Here is a 24,885-nt window from a genome sequence, read left to right as displayed (position 1 = left end):
TCTTTATAGGTATATTTTTGAGTAAAATGTACATTGTTGCTTTATTCTATAAACTACTGACAACATGTCTCCGAAATTCAAAGCTAAAAAATTTGTATTCAGCAAATGAGAAATCGTCAAAATAATAAAAAAGAAACAGTGCTTTCATACCTCAAATAATGGAAAGAAAACAAGTTCTTATTCATTTAGAAACAACAATACTCATGTTTTAACTCAGGAAGAGTTCAGAAATCAATATTTGGTGGAATAACCATGATTTTTAATCACAGCTTTCATGCGTCTTGGCATGCTTTCCACCAATCTTTCACACTGCTTTTGGGTGACCTTATGCCACTCCTAGCACTAAAATGTAAGTAGTTCTAATTTGTTTGATGGCTTGTGACTATCCATCTACCTCTTGATTACATTCCAGAGGTTTTCAATAGGGTTCAGGTCTGGAGATTGGGCAGGCCATGACAGGGTCTTGATGTGATGCTCCTTCATCCACACATTGATTGACCTAGCTGTGTGGTATGGGGCATTGTCCTGCTGGAAAAAACAGTCCTCCGAGTTGGGGAACATTGCCTGAGCAGAAGGAAGCAAGTGTTTTTCAAGCATAACCTTGTATGCGGCTTGATTCATACGTCCTTCGCAAAGATTAACCTGCCCAATTCCAGCCTTGCTGAAGCATCCCCAGATCATAACCGATCCTCCACCAAATTTCACAGTGGGTGCAAGACACTGTGGCTTGTATGCCTCTCCAGGTCTCAGTCTAACCATTAGACGACCAGGTGTTGGGCAAAGCTGAAAATTAGACTCATCAGAGAAGATTACCTTACTCCAGTCCTCTATGGTCCAATCCTTATGGTCTTTGGCAAACTTCAGCCTGGCTCTCCTTTGCGTCTCATTGATGAAAGGCTTTTTTCTAGCTTTACATGACTTGAGGCCTGCCTCTAGTAGCCTGTTATGAACTGTTCTTGCCGTGCACTTCACCCCAGCTGCCCTTTGCCATTACTTTTGTAGGTAACTTGATGTCATCCTGCTGTTGCTGAGTGACATTCGTATAAGATGACGGTCATCCCGGTCAGTGGAGAGTCGCTTTCGCCCTCTGCCGGTCTGTAGCTTTATTGTCCCCAATGTCTGCTGCTTGACCTTGTTGTAATGGACTGCCGTCTTCAAAATTTTAAGGACGGAGGCAACATGACGCTCACTGTATCCCTCTGCTAGTAAAGCTATAATTGAGCCCTTCTTTTCCTCACTCAAGACTTTTCTTTTCAACTCTTTTGGCATGGTTAAAAGTTATTTTTTCATTCAAATTACTTTTGGGCTATTCCTAGCACTTGTTTTGCCATCCAGCTTGTCCTATTGCAAGAGGATTGTGAAGACCACAGCAGTGTTTTTTTTTTTATACTTTCCCTCGTTACATAAGATTTGGTTCAGGTGATCACCTAATCAGAAGCACATTTAAGTAGAATGAGGTGGACTGTGGTTGGAATTCAACTGACACTGGAATGGAATGGCTGCCAGACATGTAGAGATGGGGATTTTTGGAAAACTGTGCAGTGGTCTCTTAATCTTTGCCAGAGATCTATCTATCTATCTATCTATCTATCTATCTATCTATCTATCTATCTATCTATCTATCTATCTATCTATCTATCTATCTATCTCCACATACACACACACACACAACCCCTGGTAAAAATTATGGAATCACCGGGCTTGGAGGATGTTCATTCAGTTGTTTAATGTTGTTGAAAAAAAGCAGATCACAGACATGGCACAAAACTAAAGTCATTTCAAATGGCAACTTTATGGCTTAAAGAAACACTAAAAGAAATCAAGATAAAAAATCTGGTGCTCAGTAAGAGTAATTTTTTTCAGACCAAGCAGAGGGAAAAAATTATGGAATCACTCAATTCTGAGGAAAAAATTATGGAATCACCCTGTAAATTATCATTTCCAAAACTAACACCTGCATCAAATTAGATCTGCTCGTTAGTCTGCATCTAAAAAGGAGTGATCACACCTTGGAGAGCTGTTGCACCAAGTAGACTGACATGAATCATGGCTCCAACACAAGAGATGTCAATTGAAACAAAGGAGAGGATTATCAAACTCTGAATAAAAAGAAGGTAAATCATCACGCAATGTTGCAAAAGATGTTGGTTGTTCAGTCAGCTGTGTCTAAAATCTGGACCATATACAAACAACATGGGAAGGTTGTTAAAGGCAAACATACTGGTAGACCAAGGAAGACATGAAAGCGTCAAGACCGGAAACTTAAAGCAATATGTCTCCAAAACAGGAAATGCACAACAAAACAAATGAGGAACAAATGGGAGCAAACTGAAGTCAATGTCTGTGACCGAACTGTAAGATACCACCTAAAGGAAATGGGATTTACATAAAGAAAAGCTAAACATAAGCCATCATTAACACCTAAACAGAAAAAAAACAAGGTTACAATGGGCTAAGGACAAGTAATCGTGGACTGTGGATGACTGGTTGAAAGCCATATTCAGTGATGAATTCCGAATCTGCATTGGGCAAGGTGCTGATGGTGGAACTTTTGTTTGGTGCCGTTCCAATGAGATTTATAGAGAGGACTGCATGAAGACAACATGCAAATTTCCACAGTCATTGATGATATGAGGCTGCATGTCAGGTAAAGGCACTGGGGAGATGGCTGTCATTACATCTTCAATAAATGCCCAAGTTTACATTGATATTTTGGACAGTTTTCTTATCCCATCAATTGAAAGGATGTTTGGGGATGATGACATCATTTTTCAAGATGATAATGCATCCTGCCATAGAGCAAAAACTGTGAAAACATTCCTTGAAAGAAGACGCATAAGGTCAATGTCATGGCCTGCAAATAGTCCGGATCTCAATCCAATTGAAAATCTTTGGAAGTTGAAGAAAATGGTCCATGACAAGGCTCCAACCTGCAAAGCTGATCTGGCAACAGCAATCAGAGAAAGTTGGAGCCAGATTGATGAAAAGTACTGATTGTCACTCATTAAGTCCATGCCTCAGAGACTGCAAGCTGTTATTAAAGCCAGAGGTGGTGCAACAAAATACTAGTGATGTATTGGAGTGTTCTTTTGTGTATTTGTTTTTCATAATTCCATAATTTTTTCCTCAGAATTGAGTGATTCCATAATTTTTTCCCTCTGCTTGGTCTGAAAAAAATTACCCTTACTGAGTACCACATTTTTAATCTTGATTTCTTTTAGTGTTCCTTAAAGCCCTAAAGTTGCCATTTGAAATGACTTTAGTTTTGTGCCATGTATGTGATCTGCTTTTTTTTCAACAACATTAAACAACTGAATGAACATCCTCCGAGCCCGGTGATTCCATAATTTTTGCCAGGGGTTGTGTGTGTATATATATATATATATATATATATATATATATATATATATATATATATATATATATATATATATATATATATATATATATATATATATATATATATATATATATATATATATATATATATATATTATAAATATTATAATCTACGCAGTACAGACCAAAAGTTTGGACACACCTTCTCATTTAAAGATTTTTCTGTTTTTTTCATGACTATGAAAATTGTACATTCACACTGAAGGCATCAAAACTATGAATTAACACATGTGGAATTATATACTTAACAAAAAAGTGTGAAACAACTGAAAACATGTCTTATATTCTAGGTTCTTCAAAGTAGCCACCTTTTGCTTTGATGACTGCTTTGCACACTCTTGGCATTCTCTTGATGAGCTTCAAGAGGTAGTCACCGGAAATGGTCTTCCAACAATCTTGAAGGAGTTCCCAGAGATGCTTAGCACTTGTTGGCCCTTTTGCCTTCACTCTGCGGTCCAGCTCACCCCAAACCATCTTGATTGGGTTTGGGTTCAGGTCTGGTGACTGTGGAGGCCAGGTCATCTGGCGTAGCACCCCATCACTCTCCTCCTTGGTCAAATAGCCCTTACACAGCCTGGAGGTGTGTTTGGGGTCATTGTCCTGTTGAAAAATAAATGATGGTCTAACTAAACGCAAACCGGATGGAATAGCATGCCGCTGCAAGATGCTGTGGTAGCCATGCTGTTTCAGTATGCCTTCAATTTTGAATAAATCCTCAACAGTGTTACCAGCAAAGCCCCCCCACACCATCACACCTCCTCCTCCATGCTTCACGGTGGGAACCAGGCATGTAGAGTCCATCCGTTCACCTTTTCTGCGTCGCACAAAGACGTGGTTGGAACCAAAGATCTCAAATTTTGACTCCTCAGACCAAAGCACAGATTTCCACTGGTCTAATGTCCATTCCTTGTGTTCTTTAGCCCAAACAAGTCTCTTCTGCTTGTTGCCTGTCCTTAGCAGTGGTTTCCTAGCAGCTATTTTACCATGAAGGCCTGCTGCACAAAGTCTCCTCTTAACAGTTGTTGAAGAGATGTGTCTGCTGCTAGAACTCTGTGTGGCATTGACCTGGTCTCTAATCTGAGCTGCTGTTAACCTGCGATTTCTGAGGCTGGTGACTCGGATAAACTTTTTCCTCCGAAGTAGAGGTGACTCTTGGTTTTCCTTTCCTGGGGCGGTCCTCATGTGAGCCAGTTTCTTTGTAGCGCTTGATGGTTTTTTTAACTGCACTTGGGGACACTGTCAAAGTTTTCCCAATTTTTCGCACTGACTGACCTTGATTTCTTAAAGTAATGATGGCCACTCATTTTTCTTTACTTAGCTGCTTTTTTCTTGCTATAATACAAATTCTAACAGTCTATTCAGTAGGACTATCAGCTGTGTATCTATCAGACTTCTGCACAACACAACTGATGGTCCCAACCCCATTTATAAGGCTAGAAACCCCACTTATTAAACCTGACAGGGCACTCCTGTGAAGTGAAAACCATTTCCGGTGACTACCTCTTGAAGCTCATCAAGAGAATGCCAAGAGTGTGCAAAGCAGTCATCAAAGCAAAAGGTGGCTACTTTGAAGAACCTAGAATATAAGACATATTTTCAGTTGTTTCACACTTTTTTGTTAAGTATATAATTCCACATGTGTTAATTCATTGTTTTGATGCCTTCAGTGTGAATGTACAATTTCCATAGTCATGAAAATACAGAAAAATCTTTAAATGAGAAGGTGTGTCCAAACTTTTGGTCTGTACTGTATATATATATATATATATATATATATATATATATATATATATATATATATATATATATATATATATATATATACACACCTGTGTTGTGTTCACTTCCCAAGGAGCAGTGGCGACGGAGGTATGTTTTTTATATACACTGCTCAAAAAAATAAAGGGAAAACTCAAATAACACATCCTAGATCTGAATGAATGAAATATTCTCATTGAATACTTTGTACAGAACAAAGTATTCAATGTGCTGACAACAAAATCACATCAAAATAATCAATGGAAATCAAATTTATTAACCAATGGAGGCCTGGATTTGGAGTCACCCCCAAAATTAAAGTGGAATAACACACTACAGGCTGATCCAACTTTGATGTAATGTCCTTAAAACGAGTCAAAATGAGGCTCAGTATTGTGTGTGGCCTCCACGTGCCTCTATGACCTCCCTACAACGCCTGGACATGCTCCTGATGAGGTTGCAGATGGTCTCCTGTGGGATCTCCTCCCAGACCTGGATTAAAGCATCCGCCAACTCCTGGACAATCTGTAGTGCAACGTGACGTTCCTGGATGGAACGAGACATGATGTCCCAGATGTGCTCAATCGGATTCTGGTCTGGGGAACGGGCGGGCAAGTCCATAGCTTCAATGCCTTCATCTTGCAGGAACTGCTGACACACTCCAGCCACTTGAGGTCTGGCATTGTCCTGCATTAGGAGGAACCCAGGGCCAACCGCACCAGCATATGGTCTCAAAAGGGGTCTGAGGATCTCATCTCTGTACCTAATGGCCGTCAGGCTACCTCTGGCGAGCACATGGAGGGCTGTGCGGCCCTCCAAAGAAATGCCACCCCACACAGTTACTGACCCACTGCCAAACCGGTCATGCTGAAGGATGTTGCAGGCAGCAGATCTTTCTCCACGGCGTCTCCAGACTTTGTCACATCCGTCACATGTGCTCAGTGTGAACCTGCTTTCATCTGTGAAGAGCTCAGGGCGCCAGTGGCCACTTTGCCAATCCTGTTGTTCTGTGGCAAATGCCAAGCGTCCTGCACAGTGTTGGGCTTTGAGAACAACCCCCATCTGTGGACGTCGGGCCCTCGTACCACCCTCATGGAGTCGGTTTCTAACAGTTTGTGCAGACACATGCACATTTGTGAAATAACCAAAACAAAAGCAAATCACCGAAGGTGAAATGCCATCTCCAAATCACCAAACCAAAAACCCAAACTAAAGTCTAATAGGTATCTAAATATCAGTCAGACAGATGAAAATGTAACAGGAAGTAAAATATAGACAGATACCCAAGACACATTGGAGATCTATACAAAACATTATCTTTTATTCATGACAATATATTATTCTAATAAAAACATCACATAGGAGGGTATTGGGAAAAGAACAGCTAAAACAGTAAGGGATACAGGGTATATAAACACACGATAGTAATAGTGAGACCGCCAAATCAATATAAATATCGCATAAATAATGGTTTCATATGAATGAAATATATCACAAATATCAAAGAATAAATGAATTATTTATGCTGAAGTGAAGCACATAAGACAGTGATTGAAATCAAAATAAATCAACCACTGAAAGCACTATATCATGCTGGCTCAAGGTAAGTATAAATATCTTAAGTCTCTCACTCTATCTACAATCAAAGTAAGAGACCGAGAGCTGATGATAATAAACAGCCTAACGCTATGTTTAAGTCATATAATATGCCAGCCAATAACGTGAAAATAAATACCTTGAGTCATGATGATAAAGATCAGGGGCTCATAATACCGGTCTGCCAAACGCCTCGACGCGCGTTTCGCCTCAGCTTCACATTTGTGGCCTGCTGGAGGTAATTTTGCAGGGCTCTGGCAGTGCTCCTCCTGTTCCTCCTTGCACAAAGGCAGAGGTAGCGGTCCTGCTGCTGGGTTGTTGCCCTCCTACGGCCCCCTCCATGTCTCCTAGTGTACTGGCCTGTCTCCTGGTAGCGCCTCCAGCCTCTGGACACTACGCTCAGACACAGCAAACCTTCTTGCCACAGCTCGCATTGATGTGCCATCCTGGATGAGCTGCACTACCTGAGCAACTTCTGTGGGTTGTAGAGTCCGTCTCATGCTACCACAAGTGTGAAAGCACAACCAACACTCAAAAGTGACCAAAACATCAGCCAGAAAGCATTGGTACTGAGATGTGATCTGTGGTCCCCACCTGCAGAACCACTCCTTTATTGAGGGTGTCTTGATAATTGCCAATAAGTTCCATCTATTGTCTATTCCATTTGCACAACAGCATGTGAAATTGATTGTCAATCAGTGTTGCTTCCTAAGTGGACAGTTTGATTTCACAGAAGTTTGATTTACTTGGAGTTATATTCTGTTGTTTAAGTGTTCCCTTTATTTTTTTGAGCAGTGTATATAATATATATTTTCCGATGCATGTTAGGGACATTGAAAGATGGTTGTCCAGTACAAACCCTTTTTATTTGTAGTTTAGGAACATATATGTACCAGGGAGCCACGTCTGGCTTACAGTGAGTCATTTATCAAAATTAGAAATGTCCAAAATAAACCTCTGATGGGAGAGTGAGGTCTTGCTAATGAATTCTCTTACAACTCTTGAAATTGTGGGGGAAAAAAAAAATCCAGATTTTGCAAATCAAAAAGAACCAAACATTTACTTTGCACCATATAGTAAACGAGGTTTTTTTTACAATTATTCCTAGACAATACAAATATGACCAAAAAACTTGTAATGAGATGTTTTTTCTGTTATTTAGTGTCCTTTTCCCCATTAATAGTTTTGCTTCCTGTTCTGTTTCTGGACTATTTTCTCATTTTTGACTTGCACAAATACTAGCAGAATTAAAGATCTGAAAGAAAATCATTTTAATCCTTGTTACCGATATCATTAATACAATTAAGAAACCATCAGTGTGAAAATACAGCCCGGGACTTCCATCAAATTGGTGCTTTCATGGCACCTTGCATCAAAGTATAACGGTTTGTAAAAATGCATAAAGCCATATTTGTCTATAATTCTGACCCTAGCAGAGCTGGGAGTTACACCACCACCTAGAAATAGAAGTACAAGATGTGCCGAGTTCATACATGTCACTTCGGTCTACATGCACGTCATTTCCAGAACATAGGTGACTAAAAATGTCGGCTATCCAAATGCTGTAAATCTTCATGTCAGGAAGCCAACATGAGCCCTGAGGCACAGTGGATTGTTAGCGGTGTAACTTATCTTTTTACTTGTTTAGTAAATGGAAAAAAATTCCTAAATTTGAACACATATAGACTTGATGAAATGGGTTGTCCAGTACTTTATATTGTTGACCTATCCGTAGGGCGCAGTCAGATGGCCGTAGAGATTGGAGCAGAGTGAGCCGCTGACCAGTCCATGCATTGCATTGCAATCTGGATAGGATTTATAAGGCTATCTAACTTCAATCTAAGGATAGGTCATCGGTGTCAGATTGGTATCAGGCACGCTTGCTGATCAGCTGTTCATGATGTGATCAGTTGCTGAGCGGATCTACATGGCTCCATCAGCTGTATAGTGGCCGCAACCAAGTTCTGCACATCCACCTATATTCATAGGAATAGGTGTGGATCGCACCCCCACTTATCTTATACTGGTAACCTCTCCTAAGGATAGCCTATCAATATAAAGAGGACCTGTCACCAGGTGAAAAGTGGCCGCTTTTTGCTAAGATTTTATTCCTGCTGCTACCCTGATTGTTCGTATATTTTGTTTGTTTTTTAAAATCCGCCATAGGTTTCCAGCTATATGGGCCTTTTCATTGAGTGCAGATTCTTATGGTCTTTACCGGGTGGCGTGGCTCATGGGGTAATCACGCAAATCATCCTTTTTTCCTCCCCAGGATGCTGTTAAGGTGCTGTTAAAACATTCAGCTGATGTCAATGCTCGCGACAAGAATTGGCAGACCCCTCTACACATCGCTGCAGCAAACAAGGCAGTGTCGTGTGCGGAAGCACTGGTGCCTCTCCTTAGCAATGTCAATGTATCGGACAGGGCAGGAAGAACAGCGTTACACCATGCAGCCTTCAGCGGTCATGTGGAGGTACGGTACCCAAGCGTATGCCATTTGTCCTCTGCACAAGTGTCACCTTGTATGCTGTGTTCAGTGCTGATGCTTTAGCTGTAGGACTTGGGCTTTGAGCAATTATTTTGTCAGGCTGCTGGGAGGCCGATACCTCACCGCGGAAATCATATTCCGGCACAGCAATGTTCTTCAGAGACATCTGCTGTCCAATTTTAGAAGCACTGCTTGAATCTACTTGGTCTATTCAGTTCCCCCCGCCTTGTCACCTAGGTTTGCTATAAGTGGCACGTTCCCCGTGGCACTGAAGTGAATTCAAAAATCCTGCTTTTGTGCCTTCTTTCTTAGTTCTGCATCCTCCCTGTGTGCGTCGCTAATGATATTTTGAACCTATATTTCGTATAAATGTATAAAAGTAACTTTCATTAAGAGACTTGCTTTTAATTTCTCATAGCCGCTTGCTTTTCTAAAGATCTTGTGTTCTTTTGCACATATTATTGCATATTAGCTTTAGTCTTTTCAGTATAACTAGTACTGTGTAAACAGGTTTAATTAGAGTTTTTTTGTTTTTGAAAGTTTCAAACATGTTTAAAGGAACCCTTGATAGTCATGGAGATGAGCACTTTGCATTTACCTTGGTGGAGAGTATAGACAACATTAACAGAAATTTCATTCTAGGGTCCCCCTCTACCATTTAAGCCAAAGTCTGTCTACTATTTTGCTAGAGAATAATATCTGGTTATCAGAAGTTTCTGTAGATAGGTCACCTTGTGAAAGCCACCGGCAAAACGTGCGTTGGGAGTGTGCCTATGGAGTGAGGGCAGTACCATACCATGACATGCACATGCTGTATATAGTGTCCTCTCTCTGTGTGTCCATATATATATGGATTAAGATATGCCAATGTATATAAGCCCATGTAATTAGCACGGGAGAACTCATCTTAAGTAATACTTTTCGTCCAGCGCCACAATGGACGCCCGGGCATGCGCACTTCACATAGGAAGTGATGTATATATCTATATATATTTTTGGGGGATGTTAGTGTCTTATCCACAGTGCTCTTGCGCACTGCAGATGGCGCTACATTGTAGGAGATACAGGGCTGGGGATTCAGCGTCCCTGGTTACGGCCAGAGTTTGCTGTGACATCACTTCCTATGTGAAGTGCGCATGCCCGGGCGTCCATTGTGGCGCTGGAGGAAAATATTACTTTGCATGAGTTCTCCCGTGCTTGCAGCATGTCGGCGCAACCACCGGTAATCAATCTCTTCTAATTACATGGGCTTATATACATTGGCATATCTCTTATTTCACACATACCTTCCCTGATGAAGCTGTGTTTTCACAGCGATACGCGTGGGGTTTGCCACCTGATCCACGTATGACCTTGAGGGGGTGACATGGCTATTGTAAGCAATGATTGGATTGCGGCATTGTTCACTTAGGTTTTTAAGAAATTTTCCATACATAAGGTTTTGTTCTTGGTATAGGCTGGTATACAATGGAAGTTATTGACTGGGAGTATACAGTATATATTGAAATTTAGCTGGGCATGAGCATATGAAATGCATGGAGGTTTTGATAGAATAATCATGTATTGATGATATTTAATTAGAAGTGCGTAATATATTTTGAGATTCAGTTAGCATATGAGGTGAAGCTTTAACACAATAATCATTTATTGATGATATCCTGTAGTATGCCAGAGAATAGATTTATTACGGTGATATTTTATGAATGTACTTTGGAATAAATTGTATATGAGAATTATAAGAACCTAAGCTATTTATCAGAAATATATTTTGAATATGGCCAATCATGTATTGTGGATCTTGGGTGTTGGAAATCACATGTGTTGTTGTTTTTTAGTGCTTTTAAATGAGTTTAATAAAGCTTGTAATTTTATTAATTATTGTATTGAGGTGTGCGCATTTTTACATATGTACCATATTGTTCTCTTTTCCTTTGATACTGTAGTTTGGGTACATTATGACGCACCCTAATTTATGATTGCGGCTGTGCATCCTCCTTTTTGAGTTTTGAGGGTGTTTATTGTACAGCACTTAGAGGATCGCCATTATACTGCTGTCTTTTTCCTCTGACATGTACATAATGTCATCTCTCTCCTAGTTGCACATATTTTGCCACTTACGGTATGTATTTACTAATTTTCTTGTGCGGTAGTCCTGACACCTTTTTATACCCTTTGATACTTGCTTACATATGAAGCATTTTTGCAAATGTTTTTTATTGAGATTTGTGGCATAGTAACTTAAATTGATATTCTTTCTTTTTTTAATATTTGATATACTTCTTATCTATGTATACTTAGTATTTATATTAAGTGCATGATATTGAGATAGGGTCTCTTTACCCACTATACTGACTTTTTCCTCTCACCATATGGATGTATATTTTTAACTTCTACTGTGTTGTTTTTCCCCTTTGTAGTTTTTAAATATTTCTTATTTAATAAACTTTACTTATTATTGCCTTTGATAATCTTCGGGTCATGTATCTTATTTGTAGGTTTCATAGCTTTGTCTGGACACATGACCATATATTATGATCAATTTGTTTATATTAATTTTATTACAACTAGTGTTAACCATTATTTTTTCTTATGATGTGCTGGCCTCTTATTCTGCAGACACTTCATTGGGATAATTTGATTTAGTTAACAAATTGCTAAACAATGTGTGTCAGGTTTTCCTAATGTTTTTCCTGATCAGCCTTTCTGTGTTGCAGATGGTCAGTTTACTTTTATCACGCGGTGCCAATATTAACGCATTTGACAAGAAAGACAGACGGGCCATACATTGGGCGGCCTATATGGGTACGTTTATCTGCTGGGTAATTAAGTCTAATCAGACTATTCTGTCTCTACAGAAAACTCACCTAGATCATCACTAGAGTTAAGAAAAGTTGAAATTTCAGTTTGTGAAGTTGTAATTTGCAGCTCATTATCATATTAATGCTGGGGCATTGCGCTATCGAAAATATTTCTGTAACTTATTATCTGTGACTTGCTGTCATGCGACTTTGAGTGTAATTTTGGTGGAAATAAAACAGCATAATAGTCACATTTCAACTGCTGCTTGCATTGAAATTTATGAAAAATGTGTCCTGCGTGACACTTGACCAACGACACAAAATCCTACACTTTTGGAAACATATGCCTCTCTGTTTCGCAGTATATCGCAGGTCGCAACACAAACCATAGGAAATCATTACATCCAGTGTTGCATTGTGTCACATGTCGCCAGGTAGGCCTAGCCAGCACATTATACCCATCCTAACGAACCATTCCTTGCACCGCTGCATCTTGGCATGCCTGTAAGAATTATCTTTATTCCCTGCTCTCGTTCGCTCCTTCTAATTGGGCTTTGTGGACCAACCTTAGCACCTCCTGTGAGCTCCCTGACCCGACCCCTCAATAACAGGTAGTGTAGCAAGCTGGAAAGCAATGAATATTTTTACAGGTGTACTGCGATGCAAACATTTTTTAAAAATGTCTACTTTATTATTTAGTCCCCCAAACCTGCAGTCGTTTGCTTACTCTATATGCTGACATGCTAGAGTATATATTGAAATTGTGGTTTTGCTATGAAGCCCAGCCTGTGGCTCGGCCTTACAGGAGGGCTAAGATGACGATTATGGGGGCCTACAGCAAGTCCTGGCCGCTGTGGTGACCCATCAGGACCCCGCAATCTCATCTGTTAAATTCAGTGTCTAAATTGTTAAACTGCCGCAATCAGAGCAACCTCCGGTTGCTGCATTTACAGGCAAGTATATGAGTATATGCTTATTGTGAAGCAGGCTCAACTCTTGAGCACATTTCAAACAGCTCTTAGTGACCGATAACAAAAATGTACGTTAATGGGTATCTGTCAGCACAAAATGACTGTTCAAACCAAGCACAGGTGCTCTGTGCACCCTTGGTGTGGTCGAATGCTTTAGTTCACTTTAACACCTAATTGTTTATCTTCGATCACCGCTCTTCTGTAAAGCCAGTAAGAAATAGCTGCACTCTGAAATGCTAAAATCAATGAATTTAGAAAATGGGATCTGCATTACTTCCATAGAAAATACGTGAATGCTATATTTTGTAAATATGAAATATTGATAAATGGAACTGCAATATTGCTACAGAAAAAATGAAGGTACTTGGCACATAAATTGGGCCAATTCATGGGAGCCCAACAGCCATCAACAAGTCGTACCTTATTGTTGTGGACCTATCCTGAATGACACCTCTCCTGTGCTGAAAAGCCTACAATTTATAGGGCAAGAAGGATCCAACTAATTAAAACCACCTTAGGCTGATGGGTGTGTGAGTTCTCCGGTCAGAAGGAGTTTGCTACAAACACAAAAAAACAATGTATTTAGAAAATTGGAACTGCATTACTGCCATAGAAAAGACGTAAAGCCATAGCTGTCAATCATGCAAGAGGAGGAGGATGGGAGGTAGGTGGGAAAAAAGTGGTAAATTAGACAGAAATGTTTGGCCATACCAGGGATTCACTGACTTCCTGTGCTTGGTTTGGACAATCATTTTGTTATGACAGACTCCTTTTAACCTGATCATCTTAAACCATATATACAGGGTTGTCCAAAAGTAGGTGGACAAAGTGTAATAAGGTTATGAAGGGGGAGATTTATCAAACATGGTGTAAAGTGAAACTGGCTCAGTTGCCCTTAGCAACCAATCAGATTCCACTTTTCATTCCTCACAGACTCTTTGGAAAATGAAAGGTGGAATCTGATTGGTTGCTAAGGGCAACTGAGCCAGTTTCACAGATCTAGTTTTCACAGATAGATCTCCCCCAAATCTGTTTTCTTTTCAGATCACGCATAATGGCAAATAATTTAAATACAGATCAAAGAAAATGGATTTTAACAGAGTATTGTAAATCTCAAAATGCTGAAACCGTTAGAGCAAATTGGGTTGAAACATTTGGTACTCAAGCCCCAAAGAGACAAACCATTTACCGCATTCGTGACAAATTCAATGCCACTGGCTCCATCCTTAATGCTCCAAAAACTGGTCGACCCAAAACAGCCTGTACAGAAGATAAACAACTTGTTGCTGAAACATTTGTTAAGAGTCCAAAAAAGTCCACCAGAAGAGCCTCTCTGGAATTGGGAATTTCACAAGCTTCTATCATGCGAATCCTGAAATCTATTGGGTGGAAAGCTTATCGTCCACCTCTAATTCATGGTTTATTGGAGGATGATCCAGACAGGCGGCTGCAATTTAGTGAGATTATGCTTAACAAAATTGAAGAAAATCCAGTAATTTTAGATAACATTATGTGGAGTGATGAAGCTTCTTTCAAATTAACAGACATAATTGTATTTACTGGTATAATGAGAACATGCAATTAACATTAGAGCAACAACTAAACGAGCCTGGTGTCAATGTTTGGGGTGGTATTTCAAGTTTTGGTGTTTTAGGACCAATATTTTTTGATGGAACAGTCACAGGAGTTAAGTATCTCGAAATTCTAATGAATCAAGTTGTTCCCCAGTTACAGCCTAAAGGCCCCGTCACACTAAGCGACGCTACAGCGATCCCGACAACGATATGACCTGTCAGGGATCGTTGCTGCGTCGCTATGTGGTCGCTGGTGAGATGTCAAACAGTCAGATCTTCCCAACGACGCGGCGACCCGTAACAATCTGTATAACGATGCACGCCTATGTGTTTCTGTGTCTGAGTCGTCAACAAGGTCGTTGGTAAGGTGTCAAACACACCGATGCATGCTACCCAGCGAGACCTTAACGATCAAAAAATGGTCCAGGCCATTTCGACACGACCAGCGATCTCACAGCAGGGGCCTGGTCGCTGCTAAGTGTCAAACGTAACGAGAACGCTACTGAGGTCACTGTTGCGTCTCAAAACTTGTGACTCAGCAGCAATCTTGCTAGCGATCTCGCTTAGTGTGACGGGGGCTTTATTCAAATGACCTTTATTTCCAACAAGATGGGGCCCCTCCACATTATTCAAGAGTAGTCCGCGAGTATCTTGATGAAACATTTCCTAATAAATGGATTGGCCGAAGAGGCCCACTTGATTGGCCGGCACGCTCACCAGACTTGACCCCAATGGATTTTTTCTTTTGGGGAGTACTCAAAGACAAAATTTATAGTCAGAAACCAAAAAGTATCAGTGATTTGAAATATTACATAAGAGACGCATTTCAAGAAATTAATACCCAAAGAGACTTGTGGCAAAAAGTTTGTCGAAGCGTAAGAGGCAGACTTCAAAGCTGTGCAAATTGTAATGGAAAACAGTTTGAGCGCCTGTGTTGATAAAATTTAAGGGCTTTTGTATTATTGTTCAGAATAAAATGTAATTGTCAATGTCATGCTTGTGTTAGTAAATATAATTTTATATATAAATCAAAATAAATGTTATTATTTTCTGGCCACCTACTTTTGGACCACCCTGTATATATTGTCAATTCCATTTAAACCACATACATAACAGTCGTGTCTTCATTTTATTTATTTTTTTATCCTAGGTCACATTGAAGTTGTCAAATTACTTGTGACTCATGGAGCAGAAGTTATGTGTAAAGACAAGAAATCCTACACACCACTGCATGCCGCAGCCTCCAGCGGGATGATCAGCGTAGTCAAGTATCTGTTAGACTTAGGAGTGGATGTAAGTTTAAGCAAGGTCTTCTTTGAACCCACCTTTTATTTCCCCAGCCTACAGGCCTGCCATCTGTCATTTTGTCTGGACTTGACATAAGCATGTCTCCTTTTTGTTTTATCTCTAGTTTTTGAGTACATTTTTTTTTTCAAATGTAAAGATGAGGAATGTAACAAATGTAATAAAAGAGAGATGGTAAAACGTGTGCAGCAATACTGCAGCAAAGTAATCCTGTTTGTGTAATTTCCTTAGATTGTGTATGTAATGTGTAGGCCGCAGTGCAGCACTCCTTTTTTTATTGTTGTTGTAGCAGCTTGCAGAAAAACAGAAGATGTTTCACACCCGCTTATTTTCTCACCATAATTAGATGAATGAATCGAATGCTTATGGGAACACCCCTCTCCATGTGGCCTGCTACAACGGGCAAGATGTGGTGGTGAACGAACTTCTAGATTGTGGTGCTAATGTGAACCAAGTAAATGAGCGCGGATTTTCTCCTTTACACTTTGCTGCTGCCTCGACCCATGGAGCCCTGTGCCTGGAACTCTTGGTTTGCAATGGTGCAGATGTAAATATTAAGGTGAGAAATATTAAATTCACATTATATGTGCTTTTTTTTTACATTTTTATGCTTGTATGATGGCATATATTAATAAGTCTCTAGACGTAGAAGTCCCATGGCCGACAAAACTGACAGCTGCTCTTCTTTTGTTGTGATAAATGGATACCATTTTTCATTTTGCTCCCTTTTAGGCTAGGTTTACACAGTATCTATGGGTTACCTTCACTGTGACCATTTAAAGCATTTTGCTGAATGGAAGCCACAAACATATATACAAGTGTATTTGTCAAGTCTGACGAGTTTCATTAAAACGGAGAAAAAAAATGTCTTTCAGTATTTCTCTCCCACCCCCCATAGAGTTGTAAAGAAAATCCAAATACAAATTGTATATACAAATACATGTGTCCAAAGACTTTCCCAATACTCTCACCGGACAGTCTCTATATATTTGGTATGATATATATGCTATACTCTAGTACTATACTCTATACTCTACTCTCCTCAACTGCCTGTTGGTGACAGTCAAGTTTTGGTTTTTTTTTCATGGAGTTTGACATAACTGATGAGCCATGGGGCACATGTAAGGCAGGGCTGGAAGTTTTCTCATCCATTCTTTGAGTATAGACTTAGTGTATGAGACCCACCTCTGCTGATGGCGCTGGTTCTCTTCTATGTAATTCATTAGTTTACATTTTACCAGAAAGGGCCCAGTTACCTGCACTAATTCACAAACCTGCAAAAACTTTTTCCATCGCCAGTTAAATACCATAAAGTCTTGTAATTCTTTAAATATAACCCCACTTGCTTGATTCTTGCTCTCCCAGTCCCTCTTTCAATAATGAATACAATTTTTGTCTCCCAACAAAGTTTCCTAGATAACTGGTTAATTTCTTACAATCTATCTTATTAGGCTTAACAGACATTGCTGACACGTTCAGCTTTCCCTGTGGCACCTTAGTATTGCTGCCTTTATTTTACTCATTCTTCCGTCCCTGGTGAGAATAAACATGGTGGAGAAGTAATGGGTAACTGTTCTTTCAGCCCTACTCTACCTCCACCCTCATCTTCCCTCCTTTATTTGAAGCACTCTGTTTGCATCTATCCTCCCTCTAACGTCCACATGTCTGTCCTATACTGACCACCAGGCCATACCACCACCTTTACTGACCACTTCACTACCTGGCTCCTATACGTCCTTTCATCTAACATCCGCATAATCATCGTGAGTGACTTCAGTGTCCACTGACTGCAGCGGTCACATGAATCATGTATGGGATGTGACCAGCCGCAGCCCCAAAGCGACAGAAAGAAAAGTGAGCTATGGTTACTTAGTGTTATCACATTGCTCCCTATTAGGCAAATTCCAGGAAATCCTAGAAAACCCCTATAGAAGACATTGTATCACTGTATATATTCTTATACTTTTTTTATTTTTTTAGAAATATAATGTAATTTTAGTTTAAGCAACCCTATCACCATGTTTTCCCAATATAAACCACAGCCACGACCTTTACCTCCTCTTTTATGGTAGTCTCCCAACTTGCATATAAGCCCCCAACCCCTTCTGCCTAGCCCAAAAAATACCTATTATCCCCTCATACGGCACGGTTCGATCTGATGGGTGTTGCTGGTCTTGCTCAAAAAGCAAATTCTTAAAATGCAGATAGCAGTGAGTATAATGGAGGAGGAGGCAGCCGCCGACCCCTTGTTCCACCATTCAGCTTGTGTGACTGAGACAGCAGACGCAATGCTCTGCAGAGCCTCAGTGCACACTGCAAAGAACGGAGCCGAGCGTCAGGCGAACGGGAGCAAGGTGAGTGTTTGGTTTTACATGTGTGGGCTCATGTATACAGTGCCTACAAGTAGTATTCAACCCCCTGCAGATTTAGCTGGTTGACACATACGGAATTAACTTGGCATTGTGACATTTGTACTGTAGATCAGCCTGGAAGTGGGAAACGCACTGCAGCAAATTTTTTTTTTTTTTTTTTTTAAACCGTTAAAAGTTAATTCAGAGTGTCATTTATTATTCAACCCCTCAAACCACAAGAATTCTGTTTGGTCCCCCAAAAGTATTAAGAAGTAGTTCAGGCACCAAGAATAATGAGCTTCACATGTGTGGATTAAAGATCTCTTTTGCCAGCCTTTTCTGACTATTTAAGACCCTCCCCAAACTTGTGAACAGCACTCAGACATGGTCAACATGGGAAAGACAAAGGAGCATTCCAAGGCCATCAGAGACAAGATCGTGGAGGGTCACAAGGCTGGCAAGGGGTACAAAACCCTTTCCAAGGAGTTGGGCCTACCTGTCTCCACTGTTGGGAGCATCATCCGTAAGTGGAAGGCTTATGGAACTACTGTTAGCCTTCCACGGCCAGGACAGCCTTTGAAAGTGTCCTCCCGTGCCGAGGCCAGGCTTGTCCGAAGAGTCAAGGCTAACCCAAGGACAACAAGGAAGGAGCTCCGGGAAGATCTCATGGCAGTGGGGACATTGGTTTCAGTCAATACCATAAGTAACGTACTCCACCGCAATGGTCTCCGTTCCAGACGAGCCCGTAAGGTACCTTTACTTTCAAAGCGTCATGTCAAGGCTCGTCTACAGTTTGCTCATGATCACTTGGAGGACTCTGAGACAGACTGGTTCAAGGTTCTATGGTCTGATGAGACCAAGATCGAGATCTTTGGTGCCAACCACACACGTGACGTTTGGAGACTGGATGGCACTGCATACGACCCCAAGAATACCATCCCTACAGTCAAGCATGGTGGTGGCAGCATCATGCTGTGGGGCTGTTTCTCTGCCAAGGGGCCTGGCCATCTGGTCCGCATCCATGGGAAGATGGATAGCACGGCCTACCTGGAGATTTTGGCCAAGAACCTCCGCTCCTCCATCAAGGATCTTAAGATGGGTCTTAATTTCATCTTCCAACAAGACAACGACCCAAAGCACACAGCCAAGAAAACCAAGGCCTGGTTCAAGAGGGAAAAAGTCAAGGTGTTGGAGTGGCCTAGTCAGTCTCCTGACCTTAACCCAATTGAAAACTTGTGGAAGGAGCTCAAGAATAAAGTCCACATGAGACACCCAAAGAACCTAGATAACTTGGAGAAGATCTGCATGGAGGAGTGGGCCAAGATAACTCCACAGACCTGTGCCGGCCTGATGAGGTCTTATAAAAGATTATTAGCTGTAATTGCAAACAAGGGTTATTCCACAAAATATTAAACATAGGGGTTGTATAATAATTGACCCACACTTTTATGTTTAAAATTTAATAAAATTCAACTGAGCAACATAACTTTTTGGTTTGTAAGATTTATGCTTCTGTTCATAAAACCTACTCTCGTTTGCAGTTTGAAGGCTCTAACTTATTTGCATCTTATCAAACCAGCTAAATCTGCAGGGGGTTGAATACTACTTGTAGGCACTGTATATAAGGGGGTCTGTGTGGGGGCTCATACTGTATATAGGGGGGCAAGTTTTCTGAAACTGGAAAACCCCTTTGATAAATTTCATTTTAATGAGAATCTGTTTTCTAATTGTTGATAGAATAATGCCGATGCATTTTTTTTTTTTGCTGTACTCTGGGAAAGTAGTTGTGTGGAAACTACAGTTTTCCCTGTGGAATTTGGTTTGCACTATACTTAGTTACAACGTTGACTCTTAGTCCTTTTACATGTTGCTAATTGTATTTATCAGCAAAACCAAAATGTTTAGCATTCTTTCACAGCCATTATATTCGCTAGAGGGAAACTATAAGTAGATTATATCTGGTCATTTATAGTTTTCTGTAACATATTTGTCCTGTTAGCAACTTTATTGGTCTTTGAAGTTGAATTCTTTGGTTGTCTGCTGGTTTATTAGCCTTTGTATTTTGTGTTTTATTTAATATGATGTACTTATTTTCCCCATAAAACCTTACTCAACACTAGGTGCACCACTTTTGGTTTTATTTTTTTCCTAAACATTTTCTCCTATAAAATGATTATATAATGCAATCATCTTTTATTATCCTGGGGTATTTAGCAGTTGCATTGAGGTATTGTCGGTCTATGAACCTGAAATTGAATGGACTCTATTGAATGGAGTGTATTCTTGGCTAACGGCGCAGGTTTCAGTCTTAAGTGCTTTCAGAGGAAGCAGATTAGGCCAAAGTTGACCTAGTTTCTTGACACACTGCATGGCTGACCGACTTGAGCATGCATTTGGAGACTGTTAAGCATACAGCACATCTATTATGGTTGAATAAGCTGCCTTGATAGTCTGGAAACGCTTATGAGGTTTTCTTGTCATACAACATCAAAAGAGCGCTCCACATCTGAGGAATCCTTCACTGAACACATTCTCTCTTGGAAAACAAGTCTAAAAGTTTAACGTTTGATCACAGAATAACACGTAAAATGAAGAAAATTACCATTTAAAAGAACAGATTTGTTTTCTCCGAATAAATTGTTAATCAGATATAAAATATGGCTGAGCATCAATCACAAAATACAATAGGGGAAGGCGCCTTCAGGAAAATATTTTAAAAGGTTTGTTGAAGGAGTCGTATGCTTTGTGTAATTGGCTTTATTCACATTTGCGTTGTAGACTCATCCTCTGCTGCAAATTCTGTCGGGTGGGCTAGTGCTGGATATAGAAGGACACAACTTCTGTCATTTGTGACCACCTTCATCAGGAACAGCCACTACTAAGGTGCTTCCTGAAAGACCTTCCATGATCACCACTTATTGATGCACAGTTGCCTTTGTGAAGCTCATAAATGAGGACCTCTCTACAAATGTCACTTCTACATGAAGAGATTTATCTGCTGACCATTTGCAGGTCTAGCGAAACTTGATAAAGATAGGTGCCGAGTATGTATCTCTTTTGACCGCCACCTCCACCCGTACATATACATGTTCAACTCACCCAAGCAGCATGTCATCTTAATAGGGAGAGGGTTATAAGCCACTGCCAGACACCGCTGGTGGCAGCTCATCTTTGAGACCAAAGGATTGCACATGTTAAATTGCAGTATGCCCAATCCTCCTTACTTCATCAGAGAGGCAGGACAACCCCATCCCATGACACACGGCCCGAGGATTCAGCGCAGGTTTGTCTGTGTTTGGACACCTTAAAAAAAGATGTTGCTAAAATGAGCTGGATCTGTTAATACATTTCTGATGTCTTATGGTCTGCTTTATGTAGTATATACCCGGGCTTCCTTTGGAATAATTACATTTTTTATGATCTAGCATTTGAGTCACATACCAAAAATAGAGTTGCAGTGTAAAATATGGAGTTTCCACCCAAATATGAAAGCAGCTGCCTTTGGGAAGTGAAATGCTGCACAGTAGACTACAGTTACATTGTCCATACACTTTAGATAAGCCGTGCGAAACCAAGCATTTCTGTGGATTTGGTTGAGGAAATAATGTGTACGTGGGGCCTCTTCACTTTTTTGGGTTATAAGCCACTGCTACAGTTTTTGGATAGTAGCTCATTCCCCTTTACCCATTCTACTAAACTTGCTTGGCAAAGCATTTTATTGTAAAGTGTATATTCATTGGCTGAACGAATGTATGGCTCCCCCTGTGTGAACGGGAGGCTTTAAGAAATGTGCAGATTACTCACGTAGCACATGGCCAATTTATTATTCATTGACAGTATTTTACTAAAAATATGTACCATGAATTGCAAGATGTACGGTAAGTAACATCCCTGGTTATTTTGATGTACAAATATCCAGTCCAGATATATTGTTACTTTTTTTTTAAATTAAAATTTAGCATTTTTTTCCCTGTATCTGAAGTTGTGTGGAAGCATGTCATTATTTATAGAGCTTGCAGTAATATATTTGTGCAATGCTAATTTCCAACAGTGCGACAACATAGCAGATTTTCTGCTGCCCATTAGTTTGTGGAAATCCTCTGCAGTTTAGAGTACCAGAGTTGTGCATCAGATTTTAACCACTTTTTGACCACATACTATAAAGATACATCATATGGTTCCAGGAGCAGTAGAGTGCGCGGGCTCAGGAACTGAGCCTGCACCATGCTCTGCAGTTGTTCACATGTTACACAGCCGACTTGTGCCTGTCCCAGCAGCGTCCGGAGCTAAATTCAATCGTTCTGTTACCTATTTAAATGCTGCTGTGAATCACTGAGAGCAATTTTTAAATGGCTAAATTGACAGTGCGCACTTGCAGCTGCACCCTCCTACCTCTCCCACAACACAATTGCTGGTTGCCTATGGGTTTCCATAACAGCCAAGGGCCTGCTGAATGCCCTCATGGTGGTCAAGTTAGACCTAAAAACCTTAAAAAGATATTAAACATATAAAAAGTATGAAAGCTTAAATCTCCCCCTTTAAGGGTTCATCTATCAAAGCATAAAATTATTTAAGCCTTGTCAAACTCTGAAAAGAAAAAAGAATCTAAGCACCAGAATTGCCGTTTTTTGTTCTCTGCAGTCCCCACAAAAAAATGCAATACAGAGCGATCAGAACATCATATGTACACTAAAGCAGTATCAATAAAACAGTAAGCTCAGCATGCAAAAAACAAGCCCGTACACCTCTTTATTGGTGATAAGGGGTCTCAGAAAATGGCGTCACTAACCAAATCCTTTGTTATATTTTAGTCGTCAAAAAAAAAATCTGAAAAAAAAAAAACTATACAAGTTTGGTACTGTTGTAATCATACTGACCTGAAGAATCATGTTTCCAGGTAATTTTAATCAAACTGTGAACCCCATAAAAAAAAAATTGATTTTTTTTCACTTTTTAATGCGCATTTTATTTTTTTTGTTCAGCATGGTAAGTGGTGTAATTCAAAACTACAACTCGATTCTCAAAAAAGCAAACCCTCATATGACTATGTTGATGCAAAAATAAAAAAGTTATGACTCTTGGGAGAGAAATAGGAAAAAATGGAAAATCACCCAATGGTGAAGAGGTTAATCTCATGCACATGATACAAAATATTTCCGCAGCATAAATTAACAGGAGCGGCGGATTTAAGAGTTATGCCATGGATGTAGGTGCGAATTTCACTCTTTGCAGTCTCCCTTCCTCTCCATCAGTCATACCACAGCTATAAACGTTGTTGTGGATATCGCTGTATGAGGTCTGCGGGGAGATGTTACATGGTAACAGAGCAAGAAAGGTAGCAACAACTATTTGTAAATAGTTCAGTTCAGTTTTACAATATAACAGCTAAGGGAAAGTTTGAGGGAAAAGTGTGTATTCATGCCAATAGCACCCGATATTTCACGTGTTAGCCACAGTTTATTTATTGTTACTTTTGTTTTTCAGAGTAAAGATGGGAAGACACCTCTACACATGACTGCTATTCATGGTCGCTTTTCCAGGTCACAAACCATAATCCAAAATGGTAATGGTTTCCTTTTTTTTTTTTTTATAATAAATGCAAGCCTCTTGACCTCTCCATAGACCTACAAATATTAAATTCTGTCAGCTTCCATTATGGGGAGCATTCTGCATGCTGTTTTATTACTCAGTTCAATGTGTAAAAGAGTTGGCTCCCACGTTACTCTTAGGCTGAGTGCCCACAATGCAGATTTAATGCATTTCCGCGGCGGCATTTCCGCCACGGAAACTCATTAAAATCGCTTAAGAGGTCTGGGATGTATCCCAATGATAATCCACATGTGCTGTGCACATGCTGTGGAAATTTCCGCCTCGGATTATCATTGTGGAAAAATCCGTAGAACAACCAATTTGGGCGCGATTTCGCGGCAAAATTGCGCCCATTGACTTGCATTGAACCGCATAATTTCCACATGTATACAGGCGGATTTTATGCGGTTCAATGCGCGGATGGTACCCGGGAACACTCTCATCCGACCCGGGTACCATTGTACCTGCGAGTAAAAAAGGTATTCTAAAGTAAAAAATTATTCACACTCGCCTCTCCGGCGGCCCCCGGTCTCCTCCCGGCGGCGTCCCGCAGTGTACTGGCAGGACCTGCGGTGACGTCATTTAGTCAGCTGATGGTCACGCGACCTCTGACGTCAGCGGTCAGGTGATGGTCGCGTGACCATCAGCTGACTAAATGATGTCATCACAGGTCCTGCCAGGACGCCGCCGGGAGGAGACCGGGGGCCGCCGGAGAGGTAAGTAATAAGGTTTTTTATTTCTTTTTACTTTATAATTCTTTTTTTTACTTTAGATGCAGAATTTAATAGTAGAAATTTCCTGTTAGTTGGTCACACAATATAAATCCATGCCAGTTGCATGGATTTATATTGTGAGACCAACTTGTCAAGCCCTTTTCCAAGTGATGCTCAAAATCGCTTGGAAAAGCGCTTGAAAAAAACGCATGTAAAAACGCTGAAAAATCGCATATGAAATCCGCATGCATTTTTTCTGCTAAGGAGATGCAGAAATGCTCAGGAAATTTCTGCTTCAAATCTGCATCGCGGGCACATACCCTTAGGCTAAGTGCTGCATATT

At 40.4% G+C, this 24,885-nt stretch overlaps 1 protein-coding gene across 3 annotated transcripts in view; it reads left to right on the top strand.

Annotated features, from left to right (window-relative positions):
- ANKRD28 (ankyrin repeat domain 28) overlaps positions 1-24,885 on the top strand; it is a 197,559-nt gene that overhangs the window by 102,886 nt on the left and 69,788 nt on the right. For all 3 annotated transcript variants that reach the window (XM_073677937.1, XM_073677936.1, XM_073677938.1), the window contains exons 5-9: positions 9,026-9,226; positions 11,956-12,043; positions 15,735-15,877; positions 16,236-16,448; positions 23,725-23,803. In XM_073677937.1, the coding sequence (XP_073534038.1) occupies positions 9,026-9,226; positions 11,956-12,043; positions 15,735-15,877; positions 16,236-16,448; positions 23,725-23,803 (724 nt within the window). The remainder of the gene's footprint in view (positions 1-9,025; positions 9,227-11,955; positions 12,044-15,734; positions 15,878-16,235; positions 16,449-23,724; positions 23,804-24,885) is intronic.

This window comes from Phyllobates terribilis, unplaced genomic scaffold, assembly GCF_046119375.1.
Source record: "Phyllobates terribilis strain yellow unplaced genomic scaffold, ASM4611937v1 Scaffold_4__5_contigs__length_816908805, whole genome shotgun sequence".
Classification (NCBI taxonomy): Eukaryota; Metazoa; Chordata; class Amphibia; order Anura; family Dendrobatidae; genus Phyllobates; species Phyllobates terribilis.
The sequence above is the reverse complement of the archived record's forward strand: the minus strand, read 5'-3'. Positions and strand labels throughout refer to the sequence as shown.